The sequence below is a fragment of the Canis lupus genome, chromosome 4 (genome assembly GCF_003254725.2).
Source record: "Canis lupus dingo isolate Sandy chromosome 4, ASM325472v2, whole genome shotgun sequence".
In the NCBI taxonomy this organism is placed as follows: Eukaryota; Metazoa; Chordata; class Mammalia; order Carnivora; family Canidae; genus Canis; species Canis lupus.
In genome coordinates, this window is record NC_064246.1 from 88,723,589 (window position 1) to 88,734,137 (window position 10,549).

Below are 10,549 nucleotides of genomic sequence, written 5' to 3' on the forward strand. Positions count from 1 at the left end.
GACGTTTGGGCCCAACCAAGGTCGGGGTTTTGCTTGCATGTGAGATTAAAGGAAAGAGGGGCGGGGCCCAGAAGTGTCTATAATTACGGAAAGGTTCATTGGGGCGGATGAGAGGGGAGAGAAGGCCGATGGGCTCGGGCAGGGGCCGGGCGTGGCAGGAGGTGAGGACCGAGTCCTTGTAGCTGACGCCAAGGAGTGGGGGGGGCCCTGGAGAAGGGGAGCCCCACGGAGGAGGGGGCGGGGCGGGGCCGAGTCCTGCAAGGCCGGCGCGGGGAGCAGGGGGAGACCAGCCTGGGGGGGGGGGGAGGGGGGAGGGGGGAGGGGGGGAGGGGGCGGGGGCTGCGGAGGGAGGCGGAGGCCGCGGGGAGGGGGGGCGGGGAGCGGGGAGCCGGCGCCCTGCACCCTGCGCGGCGGGCCTGGAGGCCTGGAGGCCTGGAGGCAGGATGGGCCGGAGCCGCCCGCCAGGTCACCCCGGGGCGCGGGGCCCCCTCCCTGCCCCGCCCCGGCTCCGGGCCGCACTCAGGCGTCCTCTTGGGTCTAGAAAAAGAAGCTGGAGAGCGAGCCGGCGGCGGAGGGCGAGGACTCGGCCATGACGGACATCCCGCCGGCGGAGGAGGGCGCGGACGTGGTGGAAATGCGGGGGGACAACGACTGAGCGCGGGGCCCGCGGGCGGCGGGGGCAGCGCGGCCACGTGACCCCCCCCCCCCCCCCCCCGACCCGCCCGACCCGGGGCCGCGGCTGCGCCTCCCCTCGGACAATCTGCGCTCGCTGCGGCCCAAGGACGGCGGCCGCCCCCCCCGACCCCCTCCCGCGGCCACCCCCGGCGCCCCCGCTGCCCCCCGGGATCGCGCCCCCGCAGCGGCCCCGCGCGAACGCGGACGGACACACGGACGGACTCACGGACACACGGACGGACGCGCGGCGGGGCGGGCTGCAGAGCCCCGGGGGTGCAGGGGTCGGGCTCGGGGCTCGGGGGCTCGGGCCGCGCCCCGGACCGCACCTGCCGCCGCTCGGCGTCCCCGGGGAGGGCCCGACCCCCGCGCCCCGCGCCCCGCGCCCCGCGCCCCGCGCCCGGTCCGCTTAGTCCCAGAGGGAGGGAAGCGCCGCCCCCTGCCCGCCCCAGCCCGGCCCCCCGCGGCGACACACTTTGTAGCGACGGCGGAGGCGCGGGGACACCCCGGGAGACACATTTGAAATCCACGTAGTGCAGTCTATTTTTCTAAGTTTTGGAAAGCGGGTTTTTTTCTTTACAAAAATTATGGACACAGTTCACTAAATTCTTGATTTAGTCAAAATTCCTAGACGGAAAGAACCTAAACACAAAAATATTTTAAAGATATAAATATATACTGTATATGTTATGTAATTTATTTTAGGCTATAATACATTTCCTATTTTCGCATTTTCAATAAAATGTCTCTAATACAATACGGTTGATTGCTTGTGTGCTCCCCAGACTTGCAGTTGAGACGTATTGTATCAATGAACATTGTATGTTATTTACAGCAGTTTTGGAGTCTGTCGTTTGTATATAAATGTAAGGATCAGTACGCGACAAGACAACTATTTTTCGTTATGGGTAAGGGTGGGAATGGGGCCAGCCGGCCTAGACAGCAGTGGGAATGCAAACATACACTGGAAGGGCCAAAGAAGGAAAGAAAACAGACAAGCCTTGTGTGTTCATTGTTCTCAGTACGTGTAACCATATTGTTCCTCGTTAAAAAGCAAAACAAAAAAGAACGTGAGGGCATAAAGTCAGCCACGAACATCACAGGGCCGCATCCACATCTCCGGACAAGTGACCTTGGGTGTGCCCACCGTGGGGACATACTTCTCGGCTTCCTCGGAGAGACTTCCTCCGTATCATGAGTGCTGGAAACTAAGACGCGGAGCTCACAGGCGGTGCAGGGGCAGATCTGACAAGACGGGGGGGAAAAACATCTAATTGTATCAGCTTTTTAAAAGTACATGACTAGAAAATTAAACAGCAGTATTTTTTAACATGTGTGACTATCTCATGCTTGCGGGGCTGGAGCTCAGAGATCAAATTGTGAAAGCCACTTCTTCCTCTCTCTAAAAAATGGGGAGAGAGCAGCTAGAGACGCCTCATGATGCAACTAGAGCACGGGCCTCAGGGACCCATCGGGGGTGAACATCACAGGCGGTGAATATGTGGCTGCCCAAGGGACACGGGAAGCCACCCACACCCAGACCACGATGATGACAGACATTGTAGAGGTCGTGTCCAAAACCTTCCACCTGGAAGCACGCCGACCCCCCGCACTTCCTTCACTTGGGCTTAACTCGCGGCCTGACACACAGTGGCCTGTCTGCATCCACCCTAACCCACTTTCAGGGGTGGGAGCAGCACCCCTTTTACATTGCCTACCAAAGATTTCCCCCGCAGGTTTCTTCTTAACTGCAAGTCGCTCAGCTGACAGATAGGATGAGAAGGGCGTGCTGCCTACGAGAGCCACGGGTCAAGGACCATGACAAGCCCAGCGTGACTTTAGAGGGCGGAGGACTGCCTTGGGGGCAGCTCAAAGCAGGCTTTCCACCCTGAGGGTGTTCCCAGGTCGGAGCAGCTGCTTCTGTGGCCTCTCTGCTTTTTTGAGGGTCATGCGCCAGGTCGTTCTAAACATGCAGGTGCCGTCTGCTCTGTTCCACTTGGAGCGTGGTGGCCCCGGGCATCAGATGCCCAAGACGTGAGCAGAAGGAACCAGGCAAGGCTTGCTCCAGGGAAGTCGGGAGAGGGTTGGACCTGTTGGTCGTGAGGCTCAGGACGTGCTGTGAGGTTTGGACGTTGGCCTCTCTGGGACTCTGACTTGGGAGTGGAAGGCCGTTGGTGTACGTCGGGCGGCAGCCGGGCATGGCCTCGAGCTGCCTGTGTTGGGTCTGTCTTCTTCCAGAAGTCGTCTCGTTCTGCGTTTTGTTTCCTGTGTCAGCCCTGGCAGGTGGCTTGGCTTTGGAAATGGCCACGGATGGTTGATACCCTTGGAAAGAGCAGCTTTCAGGGCTGCTTAGGTGGTACCAGGTGGGGCCAAGGAAGGCTTCGGTAGGGTAGCAAACGCACGTTCTCAAAAACTCTTGGAGTCCAACCGATAAATGACTTCTGGGAGGTGCGGAGGGCAGGGGCCCAGGAGGAGGGACGCCCCGGGGAGGGAGGGGCTCCACCGAAGCCCAGCTCCATCAGGCTGAAAGTTCTCCAGACCCCATGGCACTTCCCAACCAGGGTCCGGCTCCGTGGTCCTCACAAGCAGCCTTTTCTGGATCTCCTTCAGGGTTGGGATAGTCATTACATCTCCCAAATACGACGGAAGTTCTTCAATGATAGCTTAGAGTTAAGAAGTAAATTTTTAAAAAATACAACTCAACAGCTCCCTACCCTCATTGTTCCCCATTTGGGGTGTTTTCTTACAGGAAAGGAGGAGGAGGAGGAGAGTAAGGGTTTTTTGTTTGTTTGTTTTTGGTATTCTTAGTTTCTAGAAACAAAACAATTTAAAGACTCAGTAGTTCTCTGACCAGCTGTATTTTTTTTCCTTTATTCAGACTGAAGTGGGAGAGCCCAAGAGGTTGTGGTTGTAAGAGAAATAGTATTTATAATCTTGCAATTAAATTACAAGACCTTGAGAAGTATTTAAAAAATCTTTCTACCTCAGCCAGTCTCTAAGAGGCCAGTGCCCAGGACAGCACATGCTGTCGTGTTCCAACCAGCCACAGCTTCTGGCCTCCTGTTTGCAAGTGAGCTGACCCCTAAACAGAGAATGAAGGTTTCAAAGTGAGGCACAGCCCAGTACAAGGGGCCTTTCATGTTCTAAGTCCCGCCCCCCTTGGGGTCACCCAGCTTGCGATGGGCAGGGCTTCGGAAGGTGGGGACAACTGTGTCCCACCTGCAGCCAATTCCCTGAGACCCACCAGCCCCCGCCTCCCTTAGGCAGCCACCCTCACCCAGGTCTGTCATAAAAAGCCCGCGAATCATAGAAAAGCATGCTTTCTGAGCAACGTGTTTAGTAAACATTCGAGATGCTTCTCTGGTTATTTTGAGTCTGTATTTCTGTCATCTGAAGCAGCAAAACATCACATGATTCATCAGCTGATCTAACCACACATCAGACAGGATGTAGAAGCAATCTGAAGACAAACGTACAAAGAGGCCCTGTTGCCTGGCCTTTTAAGGGCAAAACATCTAAAATTAACTACACTAATGTTCAAAGTGAGATAAATGTTATTATGTAATGAAAATAACCCAAACCTCACTCAGAGGTCAGGAGAGGTGTGTGTGTAGCTTACTCTCTGATCTCAGCAGGGAAAAGCAGTGGAGAGGAGATGCTCTGAGTGGACTCTCTTCCTCGGGGCAGAGGTGAAGTCCTAGCAGTCTCCTCTAAGCAGGACACCAGAGCTCGGCCTCCAGCTGGCAGGGTGTTGGCCAAGTCCAGGTGACTCGGAAAGATTTTTTCCCTCTGCTTCACGTAGCATCAACCAGGGTCCTGAAGTCTGCACAAGTCACGGGCTTTTATAGCCGGCAGGCTGCTACACACGGGTCTTACCCGGTGCCTCTTTCTAAGTGAGGTCATGGAACGTGAGTGCACTTGGCCAACAAGACTTAGCGCAGCCGGGCGTGCACACGGAAACACACGAGACCTAGGAGTGCTTTTTGTGTCTGCAAGTGTACGTGGATTCCGTAGGTTAAAGAACGCTAGAGCCAGGCCGGCCTGCCTGGCCTCGGGGAAGTTAGTGGCCTGCGGAGGTCGGGGGGCACCGGGAGGCCCAGCGGCAGCCGCTCCCCAGCCCTGCGCCGGGGACGAGAGGTGGTGCCTTTGGAGTCGGGCCCCACTGTGGCCAGTGGACTCCGGTTCCCCGAAGCGTGGGGCCGTGAACGTGGGGGCCCCACGGCTTGGAGGAACCTGCCATAAAGGTGAAGCCCCGACCGGCCCGGTGGAACAAAGGAGTAGGGTATGTGCCAGCACCTGTCCCGGCCGTAGGGAGGGCCGGTCACCACAGAGCAGTCCCCAGGGGCCCCATCCACAAACTCGCTCCCTGCAGCCTTGATCTGCTTGGTTTGCTTCGTGAGGCTTTGAGAGCACAGACACCCAAAGCTGAAATGCCCAAGGAGCTGGCCGTGGAGCTCCAGAAACCCTGACCAAGCCTCCCCTGGGACCGTGGGCCACGGCCCGGCCTGTGCTCCTGGTTTAAGAGAGCTTAGCCGCCGCGGGTGTGGCGCACGACGGCCCACAGGTCTCACAGTGTCCCCGCCTCACGCTCGTCACCTGCACAGCGAGAGGCTTCGGCCGCTACCGCCGAGGCTCCCTCCAGGGCTGGCACCCCGTGTACAGTCCCGGATTTAGAACACGCTTCGGGATCCTGCAAGTGGAAAGACAGAATCACCGCAGTCTTCCCCTCAGACGTGAACATTAGCAGCAATCCGGGATCCATTTTAACAAAATGAAGTCTACTGGGAGTCATTCCACGTGTGCGTGCTTGTCAGTGTACCAGCTTTTCGGTTTCACGTCAAAACTGGGTTTGGGGATCCCTTGGGCGCTCAGTGGCTGAGTGTCTGCCTTCGGCTCAGGGTGTGACCCCGGGGTCCTGGGATCGAGTCCCACATCGGGCTCCCTGCAGGGAGCCTGCTTCTCCTTCGGCCTGGGTCTCTGCCTCTCTCTGTCTCTCCGAATAAATAAATAACATCTTAAAAAAAAAAAAAAAGAAGCCAACCTGTGGGTTTATGCAGGGAGCCTGATGTGGGACTTGATTCCAGGACCCCAGGATCTCGACCTGAGCTGAAGGCAGACACTCAGCCGCTGAGCCACCCAGACGCCCCTAAAACTGTGGGTTTCATTGAAATCAATCACATTCAAACATTGGTGCGGCCTTTGATTAGAACGGACTGTGGAACAGTCCACTGGGATAGTTCTCTGACCACTGGGATAGTTCTCTACACTCCCTTATTTAAATAGGACCTAACGCTTCAACTTGTACTCCGTGTGAAAATGAGTTTCTCCTTCCCATCGTATTGACAGCACTTCTCTGTGGCTCCGCTCCTCCTCGGCCCTGCTCGAAGGGGGACACCCAACCTAGCCGGGCGCGGGCAAACAAGACGGCCAGGACCCGAGCGCCCTCCTGCCCGCGCCCAAGAGACTCCTGTTCCTCTCGATCGCTGTGTGAAACGCCGTGTCTTGAGCTCAGAGTCACGGCGCTCACTGTGAACCCCCATGGGAGGGTCTGCAGAGGAAGGGCTCCGTTACGCACCTGCACTGAAGAGGCTGGAGGAGCCCCAGGGCCCCGCCGAGCCTGCGCGTCCCCCACACGCTCTGCTCCCTGTCTTCGGGTTAAAGCCCGGATCTCACGCCTCTATCCTGCTTCCCTGGAACTGCCTCTAACCCCACCATGCTTTAGAGCCAAGGCGGCGTGGACCTTTCTCGCCATCCGTGGCACTCGGGCTTGGCCCGTCTTCCTGCCTGGCTCGAATGTCAGCATGTGGCGTGGTGCTGGCCCGGGCATCCTCCAGCTTCCCCACTGGGAGTAGCACTGCGCAAGATGCAAGTCTGCACCCCTCCCGGGCTTTCTCCTGACATCCCAGATGAGTCACAGTATCGTCCACCCAAAAGCCTACTCCATGACACTCCTCTCCTGCACCAGCAGGGTCCCACTAGCCCCTAGCAGTTGTCCTTCCAGTCACACTCTCACGTCTGTCCCTCCTCTGCATCCTCTTTAGTCCCACTGGCTTAGCTCAGGTGCTCCTGGTCACCTAGGGCCGGATGCTACAGGAGCCTTCTCCAGGCTCATGTGTCCCCTTGGACTACAATGTAAATGACGACACCTAGGATTGCAGTGCACAACCCGTGCAACCATTCCCAGCGGCCTGCCCACCTCTCCTTACCTCCACTCAATGTCATACATTGCAGAGGACTTTTAGTGTTCATACTTGTCTTCTTCAATTAGGATAGTTGAGAGCTTTTAATCCAGGGACTGTTAAAATAAACCATGAGACAGTTCATGGTTTTGAAGCACCTGCCCCTAATCTCTTTGCGTGTCTGTAAATTATCCCAAACCACCCACAGCCACATGTTATACAGTGGGAGCAAAATTCCAAAAGGTTTACGCTTGTGACGGGTAGTTCAGATGTAGCCACAGACATGATCTACTTGGCTTTTAGCTTAATGTCATGAAGAAAACTACCCTCTTCCAAATTATCCTTTTCAACACTCTTAAAAGCAACACTTGAGTCGGGGGAGCATGGGGAGTTCGCTTTGCTTGTTTCTTCAATTCACCCGCCATGAGCTCCAGGCTCATCTGGACCACACAAGCCAATAAATACTGTGCTGATTTCACAGGTCAATACACTGGCTTTGCACAAAAAGAAAAACAAAAGCACAAAACTCAAAACGCAGGAGCTGTGACTCTTACCCCGTCTTGGCTGCTGATTAGCTCTGAGGGCTGGTGACTCTCCAAGCACACCTGCCCGCCTGCTTTCAGCAAACGCGAACTACCACAGCTTGTACCACACAGAACCGTGGCCAATTGGTCTTCAGTTCAAATACCCTTGAGTCCGGAGACCAAAACAGAATGAACGAGTTAGTATCCTCTGATTTCTGCAGAAAGCTGCCTTGCTGTAGAGGCCGGCAGCCCAGGAAGGCCTCTGTGGCCAGCTCGCTGCCCCCCAGCCCCAGACTCATGAGGACACACGCTCGCAGGCTCCTGCATCAGGTCAGCAGCAGTTTCCCGTGTCCCAGCCGGCGGCACGCCCCGCCTCAGCTGTTCTGCTTTCCCCCCACTGCTGCTGTGCTTCCAGCCACCTCCCACCCACCCCCTGCACCCTACAGCTGTGATGGTCGGAGCTACTGGATTCCACCTTCTTTGGAAAAGAGTAAACCTGGCCCCCACGGGAATCCAGGTCTGCATGCTCCCAGACGACATAATCTGGGCCTGTCTCCAGTTCCAGTTACACACGGGACACCCAGGGCAGTTTCCCAGCCCAGACCAGTACCCCCAACCTCTCACAGGGGTCCCAGAGGGGCCTAGGCCCTTAGGGTCTTCCTCCCTGCACCTTTCTCACCACCCTCTCCCTGCCTCCTCCAGACTTCCGGCCAGGTGAGTTCAGTATCACCACCCAGAAGCTTCCTCCATGTCCCATCCCTCCCTGGATCAAGTCAGGAGCAGCTCTCTCTTCCAGTAACTCTCACGTCTGTCCGTCTTCTGCATCCTTAGTCCCTCTGGCTTAGCTCAGGGACTCCTGGTCACCTAGGACAGGATGCTGCAGGAGCCTTCAGGCTCATGTGTCCCCTGGACTGTGAAGTGAATGACACCTCCTGGAGTTTTGCAGTGCACAACATGCCCAACCATTCCTGGCAGGCTACCCACCACCCCCCACTACCTCCTTGCTTTTCCAACCTGACCCTTCCTCTCACTCTAGGCATTGGGTTGCCACAAGGAGGACCTCACACTTACGTGGGTGGCAACCAGGCTGAGCTTAGGCTACACATAGTAAATAGGGCCCTACCAGAAAGGTGGATGCTGACACCCAGTGAGGAGCAGCGTCCCAGGGTGGGGACTCCTGCAGGTGCTCAGCCTCCTGCTCCAGCTGTCTTCATGCCTGGCCCACTCCAGAACCTGTCCCCTCTTTCATCCTCACCTACCAAGAGGGCATAAAAGAACAAAGAGTACTTATCATTTGTAGACATGATTTCTTTGCAGAGCAAAGCTGAGCCCTTCTCCTTCTGAGGGTTGTGTGCACGTGTGCACTGGGGGCACTGGGGGGCCTTTGATGCCTTCATCCTAGGACTCCTCAGGAGACTCTGCTCCCTGCTTCAGCTCCGGGGCCGTCAGCGATGGCTCATGGCTTTGCCACTTACCCGAGGGGGCTTCCAACTTCTCAGCGGGAATCACTTTGGCAGCATAAGATGATGGTAAGCTTTTTTTTTAATTTACTTATTTTAGAGAGAGCACACGTACAAGACAGAGCTGGAGTGGGGGGAGGGCAGAGGGAGAAGGAGAGGGAGAACCTTAAGCAGACTCGACACAGGGCTCCATCTCCCAATCCTGAGATCACGACCTGAGCTGCAATCAAGAGTCAGACGCTCCGCCAACTGAGCCACCTGGGTGCCCCATAAGCTTTCTTCATTATCCAAGGGTGCTCAGCGAAGTCATGGAGCCCAGAGGTGAGGCCCCCCCAGGGCTGGGGAAGTGCTCCTGGTGCTTGCCTCTTGAACAGTGGAAAACAAAATCGCTGTGTGACCCGGTCCGCGGAGGCATGCATTCAGCTCACCTGTTGCAGATGCACGTGAGGTGTGTGAGAGCTGGGGACAGCTGGAGAGGGCCTGGGAGGGCTGGGCAGGGACGGTCGGGAGGCACCGGGACGGGAAGGCTGGGCCAGCTCCTCCTCGCAGCTGGGTTTGGAACCGTGCCGCCCAGAGCAGCACTCTTGGAGAAAGCGACGGCATTCACACCTTCCTCCCTGGAACACGCTAACCCAGGACACCTGTGCAGCGGCTGCCTCCCCGAGGCCGTGTTACCTCCAAGTCGCTTCTTGATGGTGAAGTTGGTCAAGCCCTCCATGAACTAACATTACCTAAGCCAGTTGTCACTTGCCATCAGAAGAGCTCAGCACAGATGTGTGGGCACCCCTCTGCGGCCTCCCCTTCTCCACGTGCCCCCTAAATCTCTGTGAAATACAGAAATGTGAACCAAAGGTACCCTCGCAGATGACAGTCTAGTTAGACAGACAGACCGCCAAAGGACGAGAGCTCCCAGAAAATGGCCTGTGAACAGCTTCTACAAACAGAAGCAGGTTCAGTCTCAGTACAGGGATGCAAACCGATGTCCAACTACCGACCAGCAGAGACCAAAAGCCGTGGTGGAGCTCGGCCGGCAGGGGCCTAAGGAGGTGGCCCCTGGTCCCCTGGAGATGCCAACCTGTGGCACCTCTTCAGGGGACACTTCGGCAACATGCCTCACGCACAGCCTCAACCAGGGAGATTAAGGTCATGGGTGAACGTGAACAGGCAAAGCAGGAAAGAAATCCGATGACTGATAAATACCTAGGAAAAATGTCCACCGCTTCCAGGATCGGAGCCAATTATACCTAGACGTCTGGGGCGCCTGGTGGCTGAGTCGCCAAGCGTCTGCCTTCGCCTCAGGTCATGATCCGGGGTCCTGGACGGAGCCGCCGTCGGGCTCCCTGCTCTGTGGGGCGTCCGTCTCCCTCTCCCCCGCCCTCCCCCTGCTCATGATCTCTCTCTCTCAAATCTAAAAACGAAACAAGAACCAAAAACTATGTCTCCCTCTCGTTCCAATATTTTTCTTGCTGAATCGTCAAAGTTAAAAATTAAATCATACCTACTATCAGTCCTACGGCTCAGGTATGTCCTGGTGAGCCTGAAAATTCTTGCAACATTTTTGGAGGGTTGTTTGGAAATATATTTTAAGAGCTTTACACATGTTGAATCTAGAAAGGCCTGAAACGATTCACCTCCAGAATGCTTATTACAGCACTACTTATGATCTCAAAGATTGAAAATATCCAGTGGCGTTAACTATATGCTTTCAAAAGAT

General features: G+C 56.3%; 1 protein-coding gene and 1 long non-coding RNA gene across 3 annotated transcripts in view; both read left to right on the forward strand.

Annotated features, from left to right (window-relative positions):
- The window catches only part of ANKH (ANKH inorganic pyrophosphate transport regulator), a 116,370-nt gene extending 114,368 nt beyond the window's left edge, over positions 1–2,002 (forward strand). For both annotated transcript variants that reach the window (XM_025436447.3, XM_025436448.3), the window contains exon 12: positions 542–2,002. In XM_025436447.3, the coding sequence (XP_025292232.1) occupies positions 542–655 (114 nt within the window). In that variant the 3' untranslated portion in view covers positions 656–2,002. The remainder of the gene's footprint in view (positions 1–541) is intronic.
- Positions 2,003–5,725: 3,723 nt separating this feature from the next.
- Positions 5,726–10,345, forward strand: LOC125755017 (uncharacterized). Its single transcript, XR_007410459.1, has 2 exons — positions 5,726–8,904; positions 9,128–10,345. It is a non-coding gene; the product is annotated as an uncharacterized LOC125755017 (long non-coding RNA).
- Positions 10,346–10,549: the final 204 nt, after the last annotated feature.